The sequence below is a fragment of the Aristolochia californica genome, unplaced genomic scaffold (assembly GCF_029961685.1).
Source record: "Aristolochia californica isolate CCGP_79_NKW_82.1479 unplaced genomic scaffold, dmAriCali1.0.hap1 SCAF_9, whole genome shotgun sequence".
NCBI lineage: Eukaryota > Viridiplantae > Streptophyta > Magnoliopsida > Piperales > Aristolochiaceae > Aristolochia > Aristolochia californica.
Window position 1 is genome coordinate 34,605,219 of NW_027182290.1, and position 26,909 is coordinate 34,632,127.

General features: G+C 37.9%; 4 protein-coding genes across 5 annotated transcripts; all 4 read left to right on the forward strand.

The window, feature by feature from the left end:
* Window positions 1–561: 561 nt before the first annotated feature.
* On the forward strand, window positions 562–4,508 carry LOC137941841 (amino-acid permease BAT1 homolog). The gene is made up of 8 exons (XM_068787437.1): window positions 562–943; window positions 1,048–1,308; window positions 1,628–1,646; window positions 1,748–1,967; window positions 2,056–2,237; window positions 2,737–3,026; window positions 3,460–3,589; window positions 3,742–4,508. Exons 1-8 carry the CDS (start codon window positions 846–848, stop codon window positions 4,087–4,089), a joined length of 1,548 nt encoding a protein of 515 aa, XP_068643538.1. The 5' UTR covers window positions 562–845; the 3' UTR covers window positions 4,090–4,508.
* A 3,828-nt stretch (window positions 4,509–8,336) lies between these two features.
* LOC137942032 (putative zinc finger protein At1g68190) lies at window positions 8,337–14,266 on the forward strand. Its single transcript, XM_068787704.1, has 7 exons — window positions 8,337–8,383; window positions 8,470–9,548; window positions 11,575–11,931; window positions 12,448–12,675; window positions 13,361–13,436; window positions 13,552–13,671; window positions 13,998–14,266. The coding sequence occupies exons 2-6, from the start codon at window positions 9,030–9,032 to the stop codon at window positions 13,626–13,628; spliced, it is 1,257 nt and encodes a 418-aa protein (XP_068643805.1). The 5' UTR covers window positions 8,337–8,383; window positions 8,470–9,029; the 3' UTR covers window positions 13,629–13,671; window positions 13,998–14,266.
* Window positions 14,267–16,188: 1,922 nt separating this feature from the next.
* On the forward strand, window positions 16,189–17,998 carry LOC137942156 (zinc finger CCCH domain-containing protein 14-like). Its single transcript, XM_068787848.1, has 3 exons — window positions 16,189–16,243; window positions 16,432–17,158; window positions 17,556–17,998. The coding sequence occupies exons 2-3, from the start codon at window positions 16,451–16,453 to the stop codon at window positions 17,847–17,849; spliced, it is 1,002 nt and encodes a 333-aa protein (XP_068643949.1). The 5' UTR covers window positions 16,189–16,243; window positions 16,432–16,450; the 3' UTR covers window positions 17,850–17,998.
* Window positions 17,999–20,065: 2,067 nt separating this feature from the next.
* On the forward strand, window positions 20,066–22,969 carry LOC137942231 (nuclear transcription factor Y subunit C-1-like). 2 transcript variants are annotated; one of them, XM_068787936.1, is made up of 7 exons: window positions 20,066–20,232; window positions 20,893–20,998; window positions 21,787–21,854; window positions 21,950–22,144; window positions 22,456–22,491; window positions 22,606–22,692; window positions 22,809–22,969. In XM_068787936.1, the coding sequence occupies exons 1-7, from the start codon at window positions 20,098–20,100 to the stop codon at window positions 22,809–22,811; spliced, it is 630 nt and encodes a 209-aa protein (XP_068644037.1). In that variant the 5' UTR covers window positions 20,066–20,097; the 3' UTR covers window positions 22,812–22,969. The 2 variants fall into 2 exon arrangements, with proteins under 2 accessions (XP_068644037.1, XP_068644038.1); XM_068787937.1 differs by having other exon boundaries at window positions 20,066–20,223.
* Window positions 22,970–26,909: the final 3,940 nt, after the last annotated feature.

Here is a 26,909-nt window from a genome sequence, read left to right on the forward strand (position 1 = left end):
AAGTTTTTCAGAATAACAGATTGGTAGCATTTCAGAATTGCTGCTGTATGAATCTATGTTTCAAAGAAAAAATTGAATAAAATTTATGCATAATTATGCAACTTTTATGAATAATTTTATGCAGAGTTAATATACAAAGGTTATGTCTAATTTGAAGTAGAGATTATGCCCGATTTTATGTAAAATATATGTATAATTTTATATATAATTTATTTGATTTATATTTTATGTAAAGTTTTAAATGTATGTTGGAACTCAAACTCAATTAAATTATGAAACTCGAACTCAATTATAATTTTAGGCTAATGGTAAGCTCAACTTGAGCTTGAGTTCTAACATAGGCCGGATGGGGCTTGGTTCTACTCCATGCCTCCCTATTTCGTGGAAAGTAGAGTATTAAGTTATCTAATAAGATGCGACTAAAAATGACGCATAGCAGGTGCTCAGTCACTAGCTGGCGTATTTATAATCGCGTATTTGGTCGTGCTTACGTTGAGGGGAAATAATTTCAAGCAGCAAGATTCCGTATGGGATCGGAATTGTCCAAATAATAATTGAAAATCTATTCCGTCCACCAAACTACTACTGCGGATCATCTCCTCGATCCTTTTCCGTTACCTTTTATCGGCTTGGTCGGCTTGTGTTGACTGCCCCTGATGAATATACCAGGCTTTTAGAATTCAGAGAAGATTCAATATCTTCATGGGTCCAATTTGTTGGTGGTAGTCTGCTAATCGCCTCACTGTTGGCCCTCTGTGTTAAGTGAATCCACTTCAAATAGCTCCCCTTTTCACAACTCTTCCTTGTGTTTAGGGTACAAGGTCCCTTTGGAAAATTCTTCTCCAATGGTTTGGAAACATGAAGAAGTCGAATCTCAAGTTGATTCAGGATCTGCTCGACTTCGTGAGCTTGGTTACAAGCAGGAACTGAAGCGCGATCTCTCGTAAATTTTCTTCTCTTCTCTGCCTTTTACTATATAAAATTTCAGTATCTGCAGTGGTTGGTTACCGTTACATTTCCTTACACGGGTGATCGGCCGAATTACAGGGTTCTATCGAACTTCGCCTTTTCATTTTCCATCATATCGGTGATCACCGGGATAACCACTCTGTATAACACAGGCCTCACATTCGGTGGGCCTGTTGCCACCACTTATGGATGGTTTATTGCTGCCTTCTTCACCATGTTCGTTGGGTTATCCATGTCTGAGATCTGTTCTTCGTACCCGACGTCAGGAGGTCTCTACTACTGGAGTGCAATGCTTGCAGGCCACGAATGGGCCCCTTTTGCTTCATGGTTAACCGGCTGGTAATGTTGTTTCGGCTCCCCTCCCTTTAGCATTTGATTCCCTAGCTTCAGTCCAAAATTTCATCAGGTTCTCTGTCGCTGTTCCCATCGTCTGTTTCGTGCAATTACGTTATTGGAAGGCTTTTTAATGTGGGTATTGATCGATCCAGGGCCAGTAGTTCATCTTGAATTATTTGATAACTAGACTTTAGTCAAATGGTGAAAAAACTGACTTTATTCAAGCTCTACGCGACTTGCTTGTGGTGCTATATAATCCAGTTTTAGGTAATCCTTTTGGTCCTTCCAATTTTCTAACTAGCCAGAAATGATCTATATGCAGGTTCAACATTGTCGGTCAGGTATGTCTTAATGATCTTTAATTCGTGCTTCCTGTATTGGAAAAGGATCCTATCTCATCCTTGTAAGGTCATCAAAATTTTCTGGATTCTTGTTCTTATAGTGGGCTGTCACAACAAGTGTGGACTTTTCGCTTGCCCAACTGCTTCAAGTGATTATTCTTCTTTGTTCTGGCGGCAACAATGGTGGAGGATACAGGGCTTCCAAATATGTTGTAATGGCCTTTCATGGAGGAATTTTACTTTCACATGCCATTTTGAATAGCCTTCCTATTTCATGGTTGTCCTTGTTTGGACAGATTGCTGCGGCATGGAATGTTCTAGGTAGTGCCTGTTCATTTGTTGATCTCTACTTCAAATATTTTTTCAATGGATAAGTATTTGTTTAAAAGCAGCTCATGATTAATTGTAGGGGTTTTTGTTCTGATGATTCTCATACCCACTGTGGCTACTAAAAGGGCCAGTGCCGAGTTTGTCTTTACACATTTCAACACTGAAAATGATGTTGGAATTCACAGCAAGCCCTACATATTTGTTCTGGGTCTCCTGATGAGCCAGTATACACTTACAGGGTATGATGCATCTGCGCATATGGTAAGATCCTTTCTTTATTTACTCGTTTCAAGATAAATGTTGATTTTGGCTCCTAACTAGCTTGAAACGGTTCAGTGGTTGAATTCATTTCTCTGATTCATTAGCCAGTTCACAAACAGAGATAAACTAGAAACCATTGTTTGTTTCATTCCACGCCTTCCAGCCCTTTGACGAAGGATATTACCTTAAAGAACTCCCGAATCTGTTGACTATCTTTTCAATGTGAATATTCTCATCAAAATCTTTTGGGAGAAAAAATATTAAAGTCATGAGAAAAAATACAAAGTCGAAGCCCCTAAGCATATTTAATATCATTCTGCTTATCTAATCATGTTGGTGAAACTTTATAGCTAGAAGCAAAAGGACCTGATTGTAGCTACATAGCCCTTTATTTGCACATTAAAGAATTAGACATTCGGAAGCTCTTTTCAAGCACATTTTACTTTCTTAAGGCGAATTCACTTACTTTTATTTAGCTTGCTGAAATATTTGATTTTAGACAGAAGAAACTAAAAGTGCAGATAAGAATGGGCCGAAAGGAATCATTAGTGCTATTGGGGTATCTATCATAGTTGGATGGGGTTATCTACTCGGTATTACTTTTGCGGTAACAAATATTCCAGATCTTTTGAATCCTGAAAATGATGCTGGTGGTTATGCAATTGCTGAGATTTTCTACCAAGCCTTCAAAAGTAGATATGGGAGTGGAATTGGTGGAATCATCTGTCTTGGTGTGATTGCTGTTGCCATTTTCTTCTGTGGCATGAGTTCCGTGACAAGCAACTCTAGGTAAAGCTTTTCTAAAACGCACCTTTACAATCTTTATGATGTTATTACATTCATTCAGGTGTTATTTCTTTCGGGAACTGGTTACCAATTATCCATTGCAAGTAATCATGCAGATTAGCAATTAAACTAGAAACAACAATACATTAGCTCTAAGGGTCTAAAAATACTGCTGGGCAATGGTAGTAATACAACTGATGGATCTTTTTGAATGATCACAAATCTCACTGTAAAACCTCAAATACGAGTGTTTCAGTATGTGGATAGATTCTCAGTACAGTGAAATATTTTTGATTGTTGCTTCTTTGAGTGAACCCCTCAGCTGGGAGTGCCTAAAAGAATGTCAAGGAGAAGCATTTTTTGTATGACCTACTATACTACTACTGAATTCTGATCTGCTATATTTAAGCTAATGCTGTCAAATGCTAAATCTCAGAATGGCTTATGCCTTCTCAAGAGATGGAGCCATGCCCTTTTCATCCTTGTGGCATAGAGTGAACAAGCAGGAAGTGCCTATTAATGCAGTTTGGCTTTCGGTTGCTATATCCTTCTGCATGGCGTTAACGGTATGTTCTGCTATGTATCTTAACTTGATGAAATCCTTGCATTTTGTCATGGCATTTAACCTTTCAAATCAATTTTTAAAAAAATCTATTTTGTTCATATTTTATTAAAAAAATACCTTTTGTTTATATTCGGTAAATTTTATAACTTGCAGTCTCTTGGAAGCCTTGTGGCGTTTCAAGCAATGGTGTCAATTGCAACTATTGGACTCTACATTGCCTATGCACTTCCCATCTTCTTCCGAGTGACACTAGCTAGGCGAACCTTTGTTCCAGGTCCTTACAACTTGGGCCGCTATGGTGTAGTGGTTGGTTGGATAGCCGTTCTTTGGGTGATGACTATAACAATTCTCTTCTCTCTACCTGTAGCCTACCCCATTACGAGGGACACTCTGAATTATACTCCAGTTGCAGTTGTTGGACTGCTCATCCTTACTGTTTCCTCGTGGATAATAAGTGGTCGCCACTGGTTCAGGGGTCCAAGAACAAATGTGAAGATATGAATGATAAAAAAAAATTGATTTGTAATTTGTAAGTGAACAATTCATGAGAAGTTAAATCATGTTGTTGTATTCTTTTTTTTTGAGTGTATTCATTTTACCCACTACATGACTTTGTTCCAAGTGATGTGGGACTTACCTGCCATGTGATAGGACAACTAACTTATACTACAAACTGGTATAAGTTGATATGTGCCACACCATTAGCAGTTGTTTAGTCATCTGTACGTGGGTGTTCATGGTTGTTTAATTATTTGTTAGTGGGTGTTGATCAACAGTAGTTATTTGTTAGTGGGTATTGATCAGTAGTAGTTATTTGTTAGTGGGTGTTGATCAGCAGCAGTTGTATTTTCGTTAGTTGTATGGCTATATAAAGCCTGAATGATTTCAATAAAGATATATTGGTTTAATTCTCAAATCAATCTCTTCTTACCTCTATTCTCTTCTTCTCTTAAATTCCTTCGTATCAATGCCTTTGAAACATTTATTCCTATTGTCAGACTCACTTATATTTTGATTTTGATTTCTGTTGCTGTAAATAATGGATGACCCTTATATTAGTTTGACGTTAAAAATATAGTGATATAAAGGAAGAGGTATACATTGAGCAACCTCTTGTGTATGTTACTCAAGGGGAGACAAGGAAAGTATGCTGATGGAAGAAATCGATTTATGGCCTTAAAAAAATATCATAGAGCATTGTTTGACCAATTTAGCAAGGTGGTTATGGAATTTGGATTTTCTAGAAGTCATTGCAATCATTTTTTGTTTGTATTACGGAGACAATCGGGTGTTGTGATTCCAGTGTTGTATATGGATGACATTGTATTATTTGGAAGCGATTGCTAGGAATTCAAGAAGTTAAAAGAGTATCTAGCAAGACATTTTTAGACAAAGCATTTGAGGCAGTTAAAATATATCCTTGGCGTGGGAGTAGGACAAAGTTAAAAAGGGGTAATTTTTTTTTATCTCAGAGGAAATATGTGATAGACATGTTAGATGAGTATGAGTTGTTAGGTGCTGATTGTATAATCATACTCTTCATCATGACACTAGTTCTGAAGTCTGAGGCAAAACATGGCATAGATGTTATGCCTTGAAGTTACTTTATGCTGAGGTTACAAGGCCAAACATTTCCTTTGTTGTAGGAGTGGTAAGTCAATTCATGGAATTCCCACGTGAAACACATCTAGAAGTCATTAACATAATTTTGAAGCTTCTAAAAGGAGCTCCTTGGAATGGGTTGTGGTATAAGTGACATGGTAATGTTGATATTATCGAATATTTTGATGTTAACTATGCTAGGTCAAAATCAAATAGAAGATCTGCAACTTGATATTGTTGTTGTGTGGATGGAGGTGCAAGACATAGAGTGTTGTGGCGAGATCAAGTGTGGAAATTGAGTATAGAGTCATGATACATACGGTTCGTGAACTTATGTGGATAAAGTGAATTCTGGTAAAGATGGGATTCCCGAGTTAACAAACCTATAGTCATGAATGTGATAATCAAACTGCTATTTTTATTGCAAATGATCCAGAATTTCACAAAAGTACAAAACATATTGAAATAGATTGTCATTTTATCTGAGATGACATCACAGAAAAACAAATTGTTACTCATAAATCTGAACAACTAAGAGACATTTTTACTTACCCCCTTGGGAAATGTGAGCATATGATATTTTGTAACAAGTTGGAGATGTTAGATATATTTGCTTGAAATTGAGGGTGAGTGTTAGAAAATGTGTTTCAGGGTTATATTGGTAATTTTAATTGGGTAACACCTATTCCTAGTGGCTAGGTAACTTGCTAGGAAGTAAACATGTAGCTATCTCTTATTATCTGGTTTTTATTGCTTTATATTAAGTGTATGATAAGCTTTTGTAGAAGAAGGGATTTTTGTCTTTTGTCCCGTTCTCTCTTAAGTGGAATAAAATTAGGTTAGGAGTGGACTTTTCCCCTAACATGCATCAACTTCCAAAGGCTGATTTATTTTCTCTTTTTCTTCTCTCTTGTATCTAAATATCAAACTTCACACAGTTCATCCTCTGAACCATGGCAAATTTGTTTGTCTTTCAGCTTGAGTTATACTGGATATAACTTCGTCCACAAACTAGTTTACTAGGAGCAGTGAACCAAGCAATAAATTCTGTAGATTTGGCACGACTATTGTTTTGATGGAAGTCTGACCTGTACAGTGATCTGATGAGTAATCAGTTCACTAAAACAGCCTTTGGTGTTGGCATCTTTAACATATGACACCTTTGAATTGTCTGAATGTAGTACATAGAAGTCAAAATGGGATTCTGGAACCTGTTTTTTGGTGTTGCTGATGTTTGCAGGTCAGACTATTTTGTTAACTTTAATCAGTCAAATGGGGCTGATTAAATCGTGAGAGTAATTCATGACATTCTTTGTTAATTTCAGCCTCTTGAATGTGTCTTTATCCTCTAAAGGTAAAGTTGTGATTATTTTGAGGAGCTTTGTAACAGATGTGGGGCATCAACTTAAATTATTGATCTATATCAAGAACTATTTGATTATTTTAAGACTTATGTTAGTTACAAATTTATTTGATATAAGTTGCACCATTTCATCATTTTTATATATGAAATTGAACTAACTCATCTAGTTCAAATTCAGCCCAGACTAACCAGCCAAACCAAAAATTGTTTTGCTGATGTGAGAACAGGGTCTGCTTCTGATTCTAGCAGGTTGAACTAGCCAGTTCTTATTCTTTCATACTTCAGGAAATTTCAAAAATGGAAATTATAATTTTCTTTGGTCTCAAGTGACGTGTTGGTCTCCTCTCATGTATAGTTTCTATCCCTTGTTTCTCTTTGTACCTCTTCGAAGTAGTAATATTTTTCACATCCTTGTGTTGGAACTAGTCCTTGTCACTGTGGTATCATTTCATCATTTGCACATAGATGGGCCACAAACTCACATGCAGAGGCACCTCATAAAAGACGACCTTTCGGATGGTATATGCACGTGCAATGACATTTTATCCCGTGCTCCACCGACGAAACTAAGCTCAACATTAAATATAATTTTTTTGTTATATTATTTATTTTAAAATTTTTACTTGACTTGAATACATCAAATTAAAAAGTTCTTATTAATTCTAACTTGGGGCAACAATGAGTTTAAATTCTGCAGCGGAAATCATTTCCTATGAATCTGCCTGTGGAGGTACAAAGGACGGAGAGCCTGCCAATAATATGTATTACAATTCCTTTGCTACTAAGAGCTTGTTACTGTGTAGAAAATGTTGATGATAAAAAAGTACTTTCACTAGTGTAAGTGACAAGAGTAAGGAATGTTTGAGTAGAAAGTGAATTACCTAGTGAATTCACTTTCTCCCGTGGTTTGTGTGAATGGGAGGCAACCACGAGACCATTCTGGAGGATTGCAGGACTCGGAGTGCCCATATAAGGGAATACCGATTTTTTGTAGACAAAAGTGGTTTCGAACCATTTCGGCCAAACAGGAAACCAAGAGCTTTGCCCAACATAACTGCAAAATCATCAGTTTACTTGTCGGGAATCTGGCCCCTTGTGGGGTGGTTTTATCTTTTGTCGATTCTTCGAGTACCCTGAAAATTTGTCCAGTTTGCCGATTCCGTTGTGTCAAGGCAGACTGGGGATTCAAACCGATCCAAGTTAGCTGAGTCTGACTCGTAATGTCCAAGTTCAGTTCAAGTCCAACCAGTTCCAGGCCTCCGGCCGTGTGACTCCGATTCAATTCGCCACCCTCAAGTTCAGCCCTCTTCCTACACCGAATCGACTCTGCTCGGTTCACAACTCACGAGTAACAGCCAAGAAGCCCCGAAACCATGGATTTGAACGTGTAGATACGCGTGTTAACGAGTGAAAAGAGCTTTCAGACAGCACCGATGAATCGCTGCTTGTCCACGTGAAGCCGTGAAAGTGATAAAGCCGATCGCCAGAAGCGGGTAGATGGAGCAGCGCACTCCGCCCATACGCCCGTCGCTATCCTCCTTACAGGGGTTCCACGGGGCTCCACGCCGCGACGAGGCTTTTCTTCCTTTTTATTCTTTTTCTATCTGAAGTCGAACCGCATAGGCTCTTGCCCTCTACTCCCAGGATCACATGCTGCCCACCTTTTCAACGTCGGATAAGCCGGTTGATCCACGTGGCTTTGCCACATCAGATTATTAGCCCCACTCGATAGCCACGTTATCGGTGCATGATCTCTGAGTTGGCTCTTTTTCTCGGTGCGACTCTGTGAAAACTGCTCTCCTCTGCTTCCGTCGTTGCTTAAGGGAAACGGTTAGTAATTTCCCTCCAAGCTTCCTTTCCTTTCCACCTGTTGTCAGAAAATGGAGCTGAATTTTGTTTCTGGATGGCTTTTCTAGCTACCTGCTCGGTTTTCAATTTTGAGGCGCTTCGGTGGAACTTCGAGTTCTGCGGGATTGGACACGTGCTTTTCGGGTAAAGTAATTCGGATTTTTACTTGCTCCTTTGATCCACCTGCAAAGTGCAAAGTTCTTTATCGAAAATTTGGTTCGAACCGTTTATCAGAAGTTTTATCAATGGAAATTAAATTGAAGTCCTTCAGTGGCAGAACCTCGAAGTTTAGGATTGAGATTCCAATTTGTTATCCGCTGTGTTAGATTGTAGTTTGTTCAAGATCTGTAATATGTTTTGGTGAAGAAAATGAAGAGGGCAGCAATAGGATCCGTTCCCTTCTATAAGAATACTACTGATAACGAAAGATTGCTTTGCAGATTGTTTCGGTTTATGGAGTTGTGAATGCTTGATAAACGTTAGATTGCTCTGCAGATTTATTTGGTTTTTAAAGTTGTGAAATGCTGAAGAAATGTTAGTTAAGCGAACGGTTTTAGTTTGAACAAGAAGTTGAAAATATGTTCCCTTTGATGCTGAAGAGTTGAACAAAAGTAAATAGAAGAAGAAAATGGCCTTGAATTGTGAATTCTGTGGTGTATCGAGGCCGTCTGTATACTGTAATGCCGATATAGCGAGTCTTTGCATTCCATGTGATGCACGAGTTCATTCAGCCAACACCCTGTCAAAGCGCCATGAGCGGCTCCCTCTTTGCGAGACTTGTGGTATCCAACCCGCTTTAGTCCGCTGCTTAGATCATACGTTATTTATGTGTCAAAATTGTGACCGTCGAGCACATGATTCCCTTGCCCGTCATCGGAGACAGCCCATTAGCTGTTTCATGGGTTGTCCTTCTGCCAGGGATCTCGCAACACTCTGGGGCTATGACTTGAAGGATGTGGGATATAGTGTTCAACGAAATTGGGCAAACATTACTTCATTCGGTTCAGCTCAGATCAACAAAGAAATTTACGGAGAAACACAGCTGCGGACGAACCTGTCCACATCTACATATAAATTGGACTCTTCGCAGTCAGGGTACAAAGGAGGCAGTCAAGTTGAAGCCGGGTTGAGCAATCGGTCAAACAAGGTACGTTGTTTTTTTCGTTTCCTTATAACTTTTCTTCTTCTTTTAATCAAACAAAGGGAACTGTTTTAGAGGCCTTGTAAAACTTGAGTGTGAACTCAGAATGGATCTCGAGTGACATTTCAATATGCAGGTTGATCTGTATACACTTTTCCACTTGAAGTAAACGAAAGACTGGATAAACTTATCTAAGTTGGATTCGAGAAATCTGATGGTACTGCCTTTGGGAGGATGTTTGTTTTATTCTCGTGTTTTGGCTCCCAACGATGTAGCAAGACTTGGATTTGGTATTTTCTTGTGGTTTACTGACTTTCTTGATGAATTGGCCCTGATTTTGCCTTGAACGATGCTTGTGAAGCTTCACAAGTAGCATGTCTTTTATTTAAAGATTCGTTCATGTATATGTTGTTTTGGAGACCATCATGTCAGGGTGAGGATGCAAAGTTTTTGGGACAGGTGTTTGTGAATCACCACATGACATTGGTTTAACGAACAGGAGATCTCAGTAAATTGCAACATTTGCCAGTACACACCTCATTGTGAGATGAATGCCTTACAAGCAAGGTATGTGCTTATGAGCATGACAATGGGACCGGAGCCAATGGCAGTGCAAAGTCATTCATTTGTTCCTTGACTCAAAATTTTGCAAGTGGTTTGCGGACATGTCAAAAAAAATTTGAACTTCCACATCTTGATTGTGGCCCTGGTGCCAGAAATCAGAGGTGGAGTTTACTTATTCAAAAAACTGCCATGATGCAGATCATTTACCCTGACATACACTGTGCTTTGTGGCATCAGGGCCTGGTCTGCTTTTAACTTTTTAGTGTAATCTATTTAAGTCCTGAACTTATTGAGGATTTTTACTTTTTGTAACACAAAGGGGTCGAACTGAAATGTGTTTGATCTCTTTTAAAGCGTCAAGATTGACTTTGACAGCATCTCACATCAGCCGGCTAATGTTCACATAATGATTGTGAACGATTTGTGGTCTGTCATGTCAGAACTGCTGACAAGCCATCCAAAGTGATTTGGTTCTTCCATAAGCTGAGATTGCATACACTGGTACTGTGCAGGGAAAGACTATCACCATATCCATCTACTCATGTTTTGGACATTATGCCATGCTTATAAACTTTTTACAATGTTTCATTTTCCAAGCACATCAAACTTGTCTAAGCTTACATAATTTTAATCTGCTTGACATAGTTTATTAGCTCAAAATAAGGTTGGCATATTGTTCACCTACTGATATAGTTCTAAATAATGCCAAGTAACAAATTTCAGTCATTGGCCTAATCAAACCCACTTACCAAGTGATCTGGGGATGAATTTTGTGAGTTATCAAAGGCTCTAGCCGGTGAAAATTGAGCTGAAGTTTCTGAAGACTGGGTTTTTTTATCCAGGGAAGATCCATAATTTCTTTGATTTTTCATGGCAGAGCAAGAGAAGAAAAGTTGAATTTTATGAGACTGTCTAAATTCTGTTTAAAAAGCTGAATTACTGGGTTTTTAGTCTTGACAAGTTGTCCTAAAGGGAGACAAGGTTGCTTGACAATCTGGTAGTTTGGTCCACTAGCAAATCTGCATTTATTCACTCCTTATGTGGTTGGTTGAATATTGTTGCTGTCTCTAAGACTCTAATGCCAAATGTATCGAACTGTAAGGTAAATAATAGTTTTTTTTTAGGCCTTCAAATGAGAGAATCAAAAAGTAAAAAAATAAATAAAAACATGGGTCGGATGAATGGCCATTTCAAAACCATGTATCCGGAGCCCCTGTCTCAAACCACTTAATCAAACAGTAAGACCAAACATGAATTGTAGAAAGGCACCTATTAACTCCAAATTTCTCTTTCATCTGATGATGCAGTTTTTCTCTACTCTCAGTTTCCTGTGTGTTATTTATATCATGTTAGAAGTCACTTCTTTGCTTGCTCATGATTCTGATCCCTTAAACTCTTATCATATTCAAAGATTATGTGAGTAGTTATTGATGTTTCTTTAAGCACTTTGTTTTAATACATTTGGCAGATACTTCAGAAAACTCAGCGACAGGTTGAAAACAACATCATTCTAACGCAGATTCTCGATTTAGAAAAGCTTCAGCTAAGTGAAATAAAACACCCTTCTTCGGTGCGAGGGCAGCAGGTTAATAGAGAAGCATATTCAACAGGTGGTCAAATATTGAAACAGCAATGTGAACACCATCAGGGCACTCTTGCAGTTGATACCCATGATGGGAATGTTCAGCATCAAGAGCTGCTGACACCTTTACATTTTTTTTTACCACTGTCTCTGCCAGATAATCTGATTCCTCTAACAAACGAGGAGATTCCGTTGCATGGAGAAATCTTTTGGTCTTCCAAAGGTTTTACACAGAATACACAGGTTTGTCTGTAAAAGTTTTGCTGCTTCAATGTGTTAATTATCCAATTTGAAATTTCACTTACGGTAGGTATCAGAGTATTTTCATATCCTCTTCCAAAGAAATCCATGACTAATTTGCCCGTTCTCATTAAATAGACTTCAACTAAAAATTGTATTTTACATCTTTTGTACCTGGTTGGTGTTGTATGCTGTGAAAATGTGTTTTCCACGATGGTTATCTATTTTGAAAAGAAGAGCTAACTGGTGAATTTGTGCTCAATGCATGGTTTAAATAAAACAAAAGAAGAAAAATATGATGACAAGGAACTAGATGCAAATGGCAACAAAATCCTTTCTAAATGAAGGAAGATTAAGCACTTATAGTTTTCATACGTAACTGTATTTCAATGAATTAATCTGGCCAGAAATCCTAGCTTAACCAGATCAATGTTCAGAAATGAAGTGTGCATTTTGACATGACTGCTCTTCACAATTCCTTGTCGACTTTCGAGTTTAACAATTTTTTGTCTTTTACAGCTTTGGCCGCAAAACATGCAAGATCTTGGATTTTGTCAAGATGTAGATTTCTATGATAGTATTCAAGTTCCTGAAATTGATCTGAAGTTCCCAAATTATGAAGAACTTTTTGCTGCTGATCAAGATAATACGGCATCACTGTGTGAAGGCGTTGATGAGGCCTGCTCTTCAAGTGGAAAAGCTGCATCACTTGCCAAGAAAGATGTTCGCTGTACAAGATCCGTTGAGGTCAAGTTATCACTTGTTTACATTTATATCTATGCATTCAATGCTGAAAGTTAACAAAACTAGGAAAGCAATTTTTTCTCTCTGATTTTGTCTGGTTTCCCCCTGTGGTATTTGCACATCTGGATGCTTATTTTTGCATATTTAACGACTGAATGTTGCTCAATTGTCATGGATAATGACATCAGTTGCATTGGGAATGTATTCAGTACTTTAGTGGTATCTCACCTTTGGTTTGAAGCCCGGGAGTAGTAGTCTGGGTATGAATATAATTCAAGTCATGCTAAAATAGAACAAAATTGAGAGGTCAATTTTCTTTTTCGGTTTTTCTATTTTTGTGTTTATGCCTGATTGTTTTCATTGAAAAGTTTCCAATTGCTTATTTGTTTATTGAAGAGGAGATATTGAGTTCACCGTGTGGCATGCTCTGGCTGCTGCTACATCAGTAGAAGCTTGCATTTGCTCCCATCATTCAATATCACATCTAGATTCTTCATGTCAATGACAAGTGAAATGATTTGGTGTATCTATTCCTAGGTTTCACTTACTGATAGTAGTGCTTTGAGGAGGAGGGGTTGGGGGAGGGCTTTCTATTATCTGAGACGCCTAGCAAGCCAACATTTTTGTAATACATGAAACTCACTTCTGTGAAACTGAATAAAATTTTTCTTTTCCATTTTGACCCCAGGATATTCCAGAGGTTCCATCTAATTTGGTTTCTCGGAAATCTAATCAAGAAGGAGATGTTGGATCTTCCCCTCTAGGTAATACCCTTGGAAGTTCAGATTCAACATGTCGAAGTACACCAACCTATTCGAGCTTGTCACTTTCTTTCTCAAGACTGAGCTCTGAAACCAATGCTTCTGATTACCTTGACAGTGGAATCCCACCCAGTATTGTCAAATGGCATCCATCATGGAAACCAACAGAGAAGGAGGACACCCAAATGGAGATGAGAGGAGAGGTCATAGTGAGGTACAAGGAGAAGAAGGTTCAAAAGTAAGTATAGCCTCTGCATGTAACTTGTGTTTTAGGCCTTCATTAAGCTCTTCTTTTCTTTTAACGTTTTGGCTGAAAATTAATAAATTAGATACTATAAATGAAGTTGCTCATTATTGTTCTATCTTGGTGAGAGTCATCTGCCTATTAGACAATAGAAAAGAAGACCATGAACCAAATGGTTGAATGTATGATTGGCATAACAACTTAAAGCACGTAATTAGTGATAAGATGTAAGCATGACCTTCTGATGTAGTACCTAACTCTAATGCTGAGGAAATTGCTAAAAAGTATGAAGCCAACTAATTCATCCTAAACAACTGAAGGTTGATAAAAGGAGGGAGCAGAAAATGAAAGAGGAAGACTGAAAAGACAACAAGTTACTATTTTTGAAAAGTACCATGGTTTAGTACTTTCTATTTTCCTAGTTTTTTCTCTCTTTTTTGTCATTACGAGCTTTATGTATATAGATTTTAAGAACTCTCAGTGAAGAATATCTGCTTTAATTGTACATGTGGCCTTTTTGTTAACTGTTAGGATTTTAAACATTTATTAGTGACACTGCTGAGAGAATTTTATGCATTATGTAAAAGCGTTGGTGTTTGGTTCTGAGTTTCTTACACTACATATCGTGATTATTAATTTTGAACTTTTCTTCATAAATGGAATCAGAAATAAATAATCTCTGCAATTTGGGGGGCTTGTCTTTCTATCCTATTTTATCAATCTTTTCTGGCTCTCACCGGAAGACTGCCTTATGTTTGACATTTTCCTAAAATGTTAATGTCTGATTTTTGGCATATGAATATGGAATAGATCAATGGGCCAGTCACCGAACGAAAGGGAAAAGAATTGATTGGATGCCCATAGAAAATAAGAGAAAAAATAGAAGATAAATTTAGTTTCTCTTAAAAAAAATTATTTTTTTCCCCCAAATTCCATGATTTTGTAAGGCAAAATTTGTTAACTAAGAGAGAAAGTGACTTTCCCTCTTATTTTATTTTCTCTCGATGATTCTTTACTATCGGACAACATAAAATAATTCTCTTTTATATTTTTTTATTTTATTTTCTTTTCTATGGGTTCCAAAAAGGCCCTTAAAAAGGAAATTTAAGAAAACGTTAGGGGCCTTTTGATATTCAAGCAAATTAGGATCTAAGTTGTAATGCATTCAACTAATGGAATAATAGGTAAAATGAGCAAAATGCGAATAGGCAAAAGGTGAGTAATGAGTTCCAAGGCTAACCCACCGGACCTAATATCACCAGTCCAAATTGACGCAGCATCTCAGGTTAAGCCGAAACGGACCCACATCATCAGAAAACAGGTCCCACCTAAAAAGCTTCGTTTGAAGTATTCCAACTCCCCAGACTGGAATTATTTCTTGGTAGGAAATGGAGCTCAGTTGAACTCCCGGAAAAAAAAGAACAAAATTAGGATGGAACCAATCAGCTGTGATGCTTTTTGAAGGGTTACACCAAACATTGCATTGAAACGACGGGAGAGCAAATAGAATTAGTTACAATTTCGAAGAGGAAGCAAACTAGATACAATATAACAACCAAATAACCGTGTTAAGTCTATACGGAGTTCTTCCTTTCGAGCAAAGCAAACACAATCATTGCTTGCCCCCCCCCTCTAAACCGCAATCTCACGCACATCCTTCCTCCCCTCCCTTCGTTTAAATATGGACCCCACTATTGAGCGCGTCACACTTATCACCTGTCCACAGCAAGAGCAAGACCTTCGAAATGACCGATTTGTCCTTCTCCTGTGAGAATGGCAGACAGGTGAAATGGGGCTCTTTCGTCCTTGCAGCGCCCTAGTAAAAACGTAGCAATGGATTGTCGAGAGACTCGAGTGCGCGGTTGGCGGCGCCATCGGATGCACGGCCCTTTCAGTTACGATTTGTTTCAGACATTGAACTTCCCCGCTCCTGTAATGGGTCCCACCTGCTCACCAACTAGAAGGCGAAATTCCAACGACTAGTGAGTGGCTTGCATCCACCGCAAGGGATTATTTACATAGATGCCATCTAAGCTCGCCGACTTCGTATAATCGGTTATTTATGTTTCTTTACTAATTGGACATGAAAAGCCTCAAATTAGCACTAATGAGGTTGTTATTCTAAAGATCTCACAAGGATTTGATCGGCAGCGACTTCATGTAGGCAATCACATCAAATTACTTAATCATCCTTAGTTAACAACCAATCCGCAAAGCACGTTACTACCTTGGCCGGCTGTGAGGACTGACAGTAAATTATGGGCATTCTTGTAATTAAATGAGTAAAGAGCTGGGCCGCAGGAGCTGGAGCGGTCTTGTCTTGGCCGACCGATCGAGGTGAAAGACCAGTACATGACTACATTCTGTTATCCACGTGAATTATGTGACACGTGTATTCAGTTGAAGTTTGTTAACAGTCTCCAGGTCTTGTTTCCTCCGATCCCAACACCCTCTCCTGGTCTTATAAAACCTGCCTTGTGCGGCATTTCTTTACTCTCTCTCTGTCGTCTCTCGTCTCTCTGCAACGAATCCGCAGAAGAGCGCGGGTTTTTCACTTTTCTTATTGGTGAGCTTGCAACAAATCTTAAAGCGATGCTTCTGTTTTCGCATTGATGTGTTTTCTTGAAATCGTTTTATTTTTTTGTTTTTTTTATTTTGTACCTTTCTGAGAACTAGGTTGTAGCTCTGAGCAGATATCTACTTGTGCTTATTCGGAATCTCTGATTTGCTTATTTTGTTGCACTTTTTCTTCAGTTACTTCGTAGCTCGAGAGATGGAGCCAGAGAAGGCATCCCCCAATGGCAGCAGCATCATATCCGTCGTATCACAGAAGAAACCAATCAATAATACTTCGTGTTCTCAGAAGCTCTCTAACAGCGGAAATTTCTCAGGTTTCTATTCGCCGATCTTCCAAGGGAAAGAGTCTCTGACGTCTGAACCGTTGTCTTTCACGCCTTCTTCTTTCTATAGCGATGATGAAAACGAGCTGGCGACTGAAAATCGCCTCTACCTTGCTCGCATTACTTTGGAGTATCATCAAATGGCTGGAAAGTACGGCGTCTCTCTGGTAAATCTTCAAGAAGCAGCGGATGAGAACGAACTGCTGCAGCAAGAGAATGCCAGGCTCCGACTAGCAAACGGAGATCTCAGCAAGCATCTAAACATCTTGACATCTTCAGGATCCTCTGCCAATTATTCGCCTGCTTCCTTGATGAACGGCTTCGGGAGTCTCAACATCGGCACAGCGTGCCAGAATCGCCGAAGCAGCGTTGGCGATCTTTCAGAGACGAGTCCGACGAGTGTTTTTGGCTTCCAAGAGGATCGATTTGAGAGGACTCCGGAGCGATGTACGCTGCCGAAGAGTATCTCGATTCGATCGAGCGGGTTCCTCAAGATGACCCAAGGGAATGGCAGCGGTGCGAGCGCGAGTTCTAGTCGCTGCAACCGTACCAGAGTCTCGAATCCCGTCAACGTGGGATCGGTAAGTTCCAAAATAACGTGCAATCTCACGTACCGCTCTTACTCCTCACATGCCTTTTTGTTCCTCACTTTGATAATTACACTTCTACACCTTATGGTTCTAGTTTCATTTATAACCTTAGACGTAGCCGTTACGCTGGTCACTAAAACGGCAATTACTTTGCTCACTGATGAACGTTCCGAGGGTAAAATGAGTAGATCTATGGATTCATAAGATTGCATTAGTCTTCCTTAGTCTTCAGAAACAGAAATTTGATCTTCTTTTTGTTCTTCTGTCCACAAAATCCTTACAGTCGTTGGAAGTTTGGAACGGATTGTTGTCATCATATCATTATCTCATTATATATCTTTTATTACACATTACCGATATTCATATTGTGGATGAATCGATTCAATAGGTGTATGTTCCAGGAGCGAAAAAGGATGAAGAGGCGTTAGAGCTGGAGGTGTACAACCAGGGAATGCTCAAGACGGAGCTGTGCAACAAGTGGCAGGAGACAGGCGCCTGCCCCTATGGTAACCAGTGCCAGTTTGCTCACGGGATTGGCGAACTCCGTCCTGTGATACGCCATCCCCGCTACAAGACTGAAGTCTGCCGAATGGTGCTGGCCGGTGATATTTGCCCCTACGGTCACCGCTGCCACTTTCGACATTCGATCACTGATCAGGATAGATTTACGAGTCCCCGTTAAAATTTCACCTGGACGGTTTTCAAAATGTGCATATATAGAGACAGGAAGAAAACTGTTCTCTGGGGTTAAATTGATTAAATGCGTACGATGTATATATATATATTATATGTATATATATATATATATCGGTTCCCGTCAAAGTTAAACAATAAAAAAAAAAATATGGTAGTGTTTTACAAGATTTCAATTTCGGCTTCGTCCAGTAAATTCATTTTTAGATGTCTTCTCTTGTTTTAAAAAGGGATTCCGAATGGGCATTTTCTGATCCGAAAACACCTAATTCTTGTGATGATGATATTTGATACTGTCACAGTAGTAATATTCGATTGTAAGTAATCGTTACGTTTCTCTTTCTTTCTTCTGTGTGTTATTCATGGCCATGCTTTCCGTGAGATTCAGATTTCCCGTATCGTTTTGTTCAAGAATTTCCTAGACCAAACCAATCACCAACTTCCACTGTATATGAAGCCCATTCGCGTCAAGGTTGGTAATTGGACCTCCTTTTCAGTGCCCCAAGACTTTTGAGCTTCAACTAACTTTCTCTCTTACCACTATAAAAGATTAGGTAAACTAAGTCAGCTGGCGTCGAGTACATTGGTGGGCTCTCTAAGGCAATTTTTTTCTTCAAAGAGGCAAAACCTCGGTTGCGTTTCTAGTTCTTAATCAACTGTTTAGCTTTCTTACAGTAGACAAAAATTCGATTAATTTTGCATGCGTCTCTTATTGTATACGAATATACGATCTTTTCTTCTTTGATTCAATTTCGTAATGAGATTAATTAAATTGTCTAGAATGTCCTAGCCAACTGGCAACAGTGATAAGCTTATCGATTTGAGACTTCATGCATCTCAATTTCCCAAATGTTCGTAAACCTATGCAGTCATTTTCACAACTACTTTTATGTGAATCATGCATCGCCAGTAGCTACTGATTTCTCTTACCGCTGGCAAACTTTGCGTCCCACAGGAGATTGAGATGTCTTTTTCAATTTTCATAGCAATACCATGATTTCGTCTTTATTCAGTTTATTGTGCACGTCTCTTAAACTATTTTTCTATTGACAGATGTACGCAAAGATGGGCGGAATTTATTGGTCCCCTGAATGGGACCCACGCTTCCCATTCAAGTATTGATCGAGCGCCTCAATTTGCCCATTAAGCAAATCCTCTCTCAGGTAAATACTGAATCGAATGCCATACGTAATTACCATTACGTTACATAGTACGCTAAGCCGTGTAATCGTTCCTTTTACTCTTACCGCTTTGTCACTTGTGCTGACGAGAAGACTTTGGCGGCAGCTACCCCAAACCTGTATTTCAAACAGCTATCAGGGTTCAGGTTGGGAAACCGTTTGGGCTGAGGATATCGATCCATGAAAAGATCATGTTTGGTATGTGGACATATTGGCTACATCAAATACCGAGAAAGATGACTGATTCAAACTCGCGCCGGTCCCAGAGTCTTTAAGAAACAATTGTTTCTTACAAGGAAATCGAAGAGAACAACTGCAGTCCACTCAATGAAGTTTGTTGAGACCATGTACCAACTGAATGCCACGAGATGAGAAGGCTGGGAATAGGGCTTTAAAATCCAGAGGGCCATTTGTCGATCCAGCGTAAAAACAAATTATAAACGCTTCTTTCCAATTTTAGAATAGAAACAAAAAATGGATCTGCCACATCCCTTTTCCTCCCCCGTGTGCGTGTCGTTCCCAGCGAAAGGTGTAAGATATTAGCCATTTGTCGACGAAAAGCTCCAAATGGTTGAAGATGGGGGGCGGCAGCCCTTCAATAGCCACGACACTGAAGAAGAATGAATGCAGCGGCTCAATGGAGAGGACTCATGGTTCTTCTCATAACGGGGAGCATAAACAAAATCTCCTAGTGTTCCAAGTTCCAAGACGGGAGAAGCAGTTTTATTTACTGTTACAGCAAAAAATAAAAAATAAAATGAACATCTGAGTAGGAAAGGATGAGAAATAAAAGGGGTAAAAAACGAATTATGAGGACGACCAACTCGAGGTTGTCACTAGAATCAGATTCCTCCCTCGGCGACCATGCGCACACCTATCTTCCAGTGACAGCCCACGCCAATTCCAGCGCAACCTTCTCTCTCCTATTCAATGCTCTTTGCTATTTTTAACTCGCCTTCGTTTCTTTCCTCCCTACAAAAGCAGAACCTTCGATACCTCCTGGCTCTCCGTACCAAAGGAGAGATATAGAGCGAGAGAGAGTGACGACAGCCGGCCATGGATCCCAACTACCCCTTGAACTTCCCGGCCTCCGGTTCCTCCGCCCCGGTGCCACACATGCAGACCGTCATGCACTTGCCTCCTCACTCCGTCTTCCCTCAGCACCCGCCGCCACCCATGGAGGTGATCCTTGTCAGTTTTCTGTGCCCGTGAATTTTTATGGGAGAGATCAGATCCCGATCACTCTCAGTCTCGGCTCGGTTCTCCTTATACTTGCTCTAACACTTCTAGTTCTAGCCACAGATGTCGTCGGCGTGCTGTGCACCAACACCGATGAAGGAAAGAAAGTTCAATGACAACATACGAATTTGAGCCCTTCCGAATCGTAGGATTGGGTCAGATTTGTTGATTGACGGCCTGACAGCAACCATGCGGTGGCCACCTCGGCTTGACTGCGTTTTGCTTGTGATCGCTTATATACTCTCGCATGCCCTATGCATTTTCTTATAGGGATCGACTAACAATCTTAGATCTTCGTTTTGGTATCAATATTTGTTTTTTATATTAGTTTCTATTAAATTTTAAAAAAAGGGAAAAATAAATAAAACACACTTTTTTAATCAAAACAAGTAAATTTTGGATCTTTATTTGTCTCTTAATTTCTTCTTTTATTTTTAGTCTTTTTATTTATTTTCATTCTTCTCATGTGTTCACTCCCTCAAGGGAAAATCTTCCCAATTGTATATTTGCACACCATCCAAGTATTTTAATTTTTAATAAGAATGAAGATCTTAATGAATTATTTAATGAATATTATTTGTACACACTTTTAATTTGTATTTTTTTTTTCAGTTTGGAGGGGGGAATGTAGCTAGTCGTCAGGAGATGAAGGAGTTACAAAATTACTACATGCGATTATTTTGGAATCAACAAAGGATAGAAATATCACAAATTGCAGGTTTCTTTCTTCTCTTATGAGTTCTTTTTTATATTATATATTGTAGTTAAAAGACATTTATATTTTAATTTTCATTATAAGATATGAGTTAGACAAGAGATGTAGATAGCATACACCGAAACATTCGGAAGTCATTACACAGAGAACGCGTGTTTGTTATTCAAGCGATAGCAATCTAAGACAACTTCATTAAGATATCTTTTATGTTAGTGTCGGCTAACCGATTGACTTACGTGTTAATTTCATGATATAAGAAGATATATTTGTTGTACTTATAGGTGGATACATCTTTGAGTACTTCCATTTGTTATACTTTAATGACTCTTTTTTTTCTTTTTTGGTAAAAAAGAGAAAAAAAAGTCTTAGACTTAAAGAAAAACCTTGAAAAAGAGATAATTTAAAAGTTTTAAAATTTATCAATTCAAGCTTACTTTCCATAATCTTAATGATCTATGTTATATCTCATTGAAAATAGCTGGACTTTTTCAATTTTTTTAATTTAGTTTTATTCTTAAATTTGTTGTAGATTAAATGAGCAAGAATCTCTAAAAGAAAAAACATATTCATAAAGCTACTATGGTCATGCTATATGAAACTGAGTACAATATTGGTTTAGTATAGTTTTGGAAATGTTGCTTAGTTCTCATGAATTAGCACCCTTAGCTTAAAATTATTACTAGCTTTCACAGTTTCATTAAATATGGTCCCCAACATCGTCAATAGATGCATCATATACATGAGCAGCGAAGAACATGGTACTAACTCTTGTTTCTCCAAATATTTTGCAGAGGTTAAGCAGCATCAGCTTCCGCTTGCCAGGATCAAAAGGGTGATGAAATCCGATGAAGAAGTCAAGGTATCAATTATTATCAATGTTGTCTTGATTGAAATTGTTTCAGTGCCATCTATCCAAGTGATTAAAAACGACCAAAATTCTGAATGGATGTACAGATGATAAGTGCAGATGCGCCGGTTCTGTTCGCCAAAGCTTGCGAGCTTTTCATTCTGGAGCTGACGCTGAGGTCCTGGCTGCACACTGAAGAGAGCAAGAGACGCACCCTGCAGAGGAACGACATAGCCCGTGCCGTCTCTCGTGTCGACGTTCTCGACTTCCTGGCCGATCTGGTCCCCTCAGCTTCGATGCCGGTATCGTCTTTTAACCCATCTTGGGAACTTGGCCAAAGCCAGAAAGTTTGTTTGGGGACACAAATCATAAAATGAAAATGATTTGATGAAAACATTGTTTTCAGAAACTGATTTTAATAAACAAACTCTTATTCTCTTCGTTTTTTTCTCTAAGAGTTGAACTCAAAACTCTGGAGTTTTCTAAAAATAGCCAAGTGTCTCTACTCCCTCTCCCCGAGCGTCCGTTACTCGTACCACTCGTACAGTTATGTCTTCTTTTGTTTTTGTTTTTTTCTCTGCTGAATGTATAACTATAAGCGAACTTTGATCAGCAGGAGGAGGAAGAGCGTCGGGGAGGAGAGAACTGGGTAAAAATAGAATCTTTCTCTATTTTCTCATCGGCTCTGAGGATGAATTGCTGTACAAATTACATTTTTTCAGATGGATGATCTTGACAGCAAAGTGCTTGATCGGTTTTGCAGGAAGCGATGAATAGGAATGCGGAAGCTCCTCCCCAGTTCCTGTTCCCACAGCCCTTGCCCGCCAACCATTTCTACTATCATGAACCGGTGAGTTGGAATTTCTCCTCTTTCCTCCTGCCGCAAAACTTTTTAGGCAGTGGAGTCGATATTTAAGAGCCACAGAAGTTATTTCCGTTGACCTTAATTGTAAACTTTTCCTGCAGTGATGCGGAGGCGGAGGGAAGTAGAGGGTAGACTCCGGTGTCCAGGAAGAATTATAGTTGAAGTATGTGAGACTGCTATCTATGATAAAAACAGCTTTGGCCTCTGCTATGGATGGGCTAAGGATTTAAATAAGGGTGTGGTGGAAACTTTCTAGTAATACAATCGGAAGAAACTTCTTCTCCATATCATCTTTCAATGGAACTGCCGGTGGAGTATCTAAGTTGAAACTATCTTCTTTATATCAAGATAAAAATCTTTATTTCAAATAAATATCGGACTGAGTTGGGCATTGACGATGTTCGATGATGGGAAGATGAAGAGATGGAAACGATAATAAGAGCAAATTCATGCGACGGCAAAACCGTCACGCATGGGATGTCTAAGTAGTTGACAGAAGTCGAATGAGAGTGTTTTCGATAAATTGGAAAGACACGGAAGTTGTTTAGTCTCAGTTGCGAAGAAATACAAAAACGGGAGTCTTCTCTTCTCTCCCATCTTGCTTGCATGGAGAAGGGAGGGAGTTTAATAGTTAATAATATCTCATATTTTATTTAAAATTATAATTAAAAAATATAAGACATTTTATTTGTAACTATATTTATTTTTATAATAATTATAAATAGTACTTATTATTTAAAATTATATAAACTTTATTATCATATTATGTATAATTTATACAGATTAAAAACTAAATAAATAATTATAGATTATTTAATTAACTAATGTTAAATTGTTATAATAATGATAACACTATTATTAAATTTAAAATAATAACATATAGTTATTAGTTTGGGAATATATTTCAACTTTTATAATCATAAATAAATTATTATTATTATTTGAAGTAATTTAATATTGAACAGTATATAATAATTTAAATCATTTATGTGAAAGAATTTATGACATATAAATTTATTTTTAAAATAATAATTATTAGATTGTATTAAAGTAAATGAGTGTGTTACTTTTAGAATTAGTGAAACCTTTTATAAAAAATGTCATCATTTTAATCAAACATTTAAATATATATATTTCTATTATTAAAAACTGATGAGAAGTCAAACTTCATTTCTCATCTTTTAGCTATATTTAAAATTTCAGTTTAGTAGATGCAGAACTGAATTGGAATTCCGTGGTTATGGAAAAGTTGGGGCTAGTTTATCAAAGCAATTCTAAAGACACCAATCCCCTTAAAGATTCGAATAAAAGAGGTTGCGTTAAAGAAAAAGAAAAGTAATGTATAGAATAAGAAAAAAAAAAAAAGCAGGAATTTGTTCGGAAACTTGGAATATATATTGGATTCGGGGGGCAGATGTTCGTATCTAGATTGATGTGCGTCATATCGACCCACTTTTGTCTCTTAAATCTGATCTGTGTTTATCGATCTTTGAGGTATTTGGTAGTTTTGATTTTGGGGGGGGGGGGGGGGGGGATTTTTTAAGTTCAAATGCATGTCCAACATGAAGATCATGTCAGTCGATCATGTCAGTCATGTACATGAAGATCATCTTCATACTTGGTATTAGTGTTGACGCCTTCATGTACAGGAAAACAGTTTCCAGTGAATAGTGTCCACTCATTAGAAAAACATAAAAAACAAGAGAATCCCTAAACCAGTACAGTACATTTATAATTACAACATAATTCTCGAACCCCAAATTAGGTAAAATAATTATTATTACTACACGAATAACTTATTTAATATATAATTAAAATATATTAATATATTTATTAATTGAATTAGATATGTTATTGTACATTAATATGGTAATTACGTGAGCCAATGAATTACGTACATGATTAATTACAAGTAATAAATAAATAATGTTATAAATAACAAAAAAGAAAGTAATATATTTAGCTATTAATTTATTAATAACATATGATATACTATAGCCTAAAAATGAATGATTTAAGAGGAAAAATTGATCTAATCATAACTTTAATACACTATATATTTGTACGTAATATTACCACTATTAAATCACTAATATAATACAATAAATAAAAAATAAATATAATGAGTAAATAAAGAATTATTTGATTAAAAACGTAATATGGTGTAGTATTAATTAATAATATATTTCCACAAAATTGAAATTAATCAATTGATCAAATGCTAATATTGTAAATTTACAGGGTTTCCTACACTTACATTACATGAAATATTAAAATACAGGGCATTATCCGCCTCCAAAAAAAATAGTAAATTGGAATTAATTTTTTTTTAAATAATGGATAGAAATTTAGAATTCTACTTCTACCCTTACATGATCCGGTCTCCACGAATTACTAAAAAAGAGCTGTATCGGTATGTCTTGGCACCGGTACGCAACGGAGATTGTTACGTTTTTACAATGCATCCTTGTCGAGCTCGAAGGACACGTTTTTTCGGCTACCGCTGCTCTTCATCTTCAACAGCCCATACAACCACCGGAATTCCCTCATGGTGTGAACGCTCTCCCGGCACACCAGCGTCGATGTTTCCTTGGGATCGTCCGACCGCCCGTTGATGGACCCACTCTCGCTAAGCCGCCACACCGTTTTGGTACCCACTCCGTTGGCGGCGGCAGCGGTGGTGTCACTCGACTGTAGTGCGTTGATGACAGACTTGAGCGCCCGGCTAGGGGAGCTCTGGTTCACTATCAAAATTTCCCCGATTTTCTGCAGGACTGAGTTTGTCAATTCACTATCAAAATATCGAAAGGTATTTTGGGGGAAAAGATAATAGCGAGAGGGAGAAGGGAGAAGAGACAGAGAGAAGTGAATGAGGCCGAGAGGGATAGGAGAGAGGGAGAAGCGAGTGGGAGGTTCAAAGGGAGAGCAAGTCCGAGATGGAGAGAAGGACACCGAAAGGACGTTCGTAGCGAGAGATGGACGCCGTAGAGAGGGAGATCGGAGAGGGACGGTGGAGATGAGAGAGGGAGCAAAGAACGAGAGAGGGCTACGGGAGAGAGAGCCCCACGACAGTGTCATGTACATGATTCTCAAAATCGGGCGAAAAACACTTTTCGCTGTTTACTCTTGGGACATGAACCCCTGAGTCATAGATGATCAGGTACATGACATGAAGTTTCGCGCTACCTAACGACATCAGGACATGATCTGAGTAATGCGCCTGAAGTTCATGTCCTGAGTCATGGTGACTAACCCCCCATTGTGTGTGAAATGTGAATGACTCGACAGTAAATTTACTTTTGAATTTCTATAATTGTTTATGCAAAATTTCTAATAATTGGATTCGAGGGTGCTTAAGTATTTAAGTATATTAATAAATAATTATTTATTTGTAATAAAATTTTATAATAAAATGATGTTATGGTTTTTAGTTAATTATATAGTATAATATAATTATTTAATAAGTTACATAGATACTAATAAATAATACTTTCACCGTCTATTAAATTTTGGGTTTTTTATATTACTATTTTATAATTTAAAAATGTTTTTTATTTATTGAAACCGGATTCCATCCAAGTTTGTATTTAACTTTATTTTGCTTCTACATAATTGGGACACACCTCAAACACTTAGAGGCTTTCTCCTGGGGAGATGATTAGTGCTAAAGGAATCCAAAGGGAGAATTCATTTTCTCAAAATTTCATTTTAAGCGTTAGTAAACCTATAAAATCGGGGTAAATTTCACTTGACCTAGAGAAAATGAATCACCACTTTTTTTATGTTAAATTTATATTATCAAAATTTAAAATTATTTTACAACCAAAATAGTCAATAGTAGATTTATGTCAATTATTTAAAATATATATTTTATAATATCATAAATACCCATTTTCTTAATTATTTTATCATAATTCATTTTATTAAAGAATTCCATTGGATATTTGTCATAATGTTATACTCACATAAAATTTTACATTTTATTGTACTTTCTTTAGGCCAAGTAACATAAAAATGTACATCCTCTAGGGGAAGTAGATGACTTTCACTTTCTCTTTTTCCTTTTTCTAGTGCATTACTCTTTTCCTTGGTAATTTCCTTTCCAAGTGTACTAACACCCCCTTCCTGCTTTACAGATATTAACAAAAAATCTTGGGTAAAGGGTCGGTGGGTAGTCTGATTGCGGTGGTGGTGGAAAACGG

Excerpts from the sequence above, each read along its gene's own strand:
- LOC137942032 (XM_068787704.1), top strand. The coding sequence starts at position 9,030 with ATGGCCTTGAATTGTGAATTCTGTGGTGTATCGAGGCCGTCTGTATAC. Across the intron at positions 9,549-11,574 it reads TGAGCAATCGGTCAAACAAG|ATACTTCAGAAAACTCAGCG; the intron begins GTACGTTGTTTT and ends TACATTTGGCAG. Across the intron at positions 11,932-12,447 it reads GTTTTACACAGAATACACAG|CTTTGGCCGCAAAACATGCA; the intron begins GTTTGTCTGTAA and ends TGTCTTTTACAG.
- LOC137942231 (XM_068787936.1), top strand. The coding sequence starts at position 20,098 with ATGGATCCCAACTACCCCTTGAACTTCCCGGCCTCCGGTTCCTCCGCC. Across the intron at positions 21,855-21,949 it reads AATCCGATGAAGAAGTCAAG|ATGATAAGTGCAGATGCGCC; the intron begins GTATCAATTATT and ends ATGGATGTACAG. Across the intron at positions 22,145-22,455 it reads TCCCCTCAGCTTCGATGCCG|CAGGAGGAGGAAGAGCGTCG; the intron begins GTATCGTCTTTT and ends AACTTTGATCAG.
- LOC137942156 (XM_068787848.1), top strand. The coding sequence starts at position 16,451 with ATGGAGCCAGAGAAGGCATCCCCCAATGGCAGCAGCATCATATCCGTC. Across the intron at positions 17,159-17,555 it reads ATCCCGTCAACGTGGGATCG|GTGTATGTTCCAGGAGCGAA; the intron begins GTAAGTTCCAAA and ends TCGATTCAATAG.
- LOC137941841 (XM_068787437.1), top strand. The coding sequence starts at position 846 with ATGGTTTGGAAACATGAAGAAGTCGAATCTCAAGTTGATTCAGGATCT. Across the intron at positions 2,238-2,736 it reads ATGATGCATCTGCGCATATG|ACAGAAGAAACTAAAAGTGC; the intron begins GTAAGATCCTTT and ends ATTTGATTTTAG. Across the intron at positions 3,590-3,741 it reads CCTTCTGCATGGCGTTAACG|TCTCTTGGAAGCCTTGTGGC; the intron begins GTATGTTCTGCT and ends TATAACTTGCAG.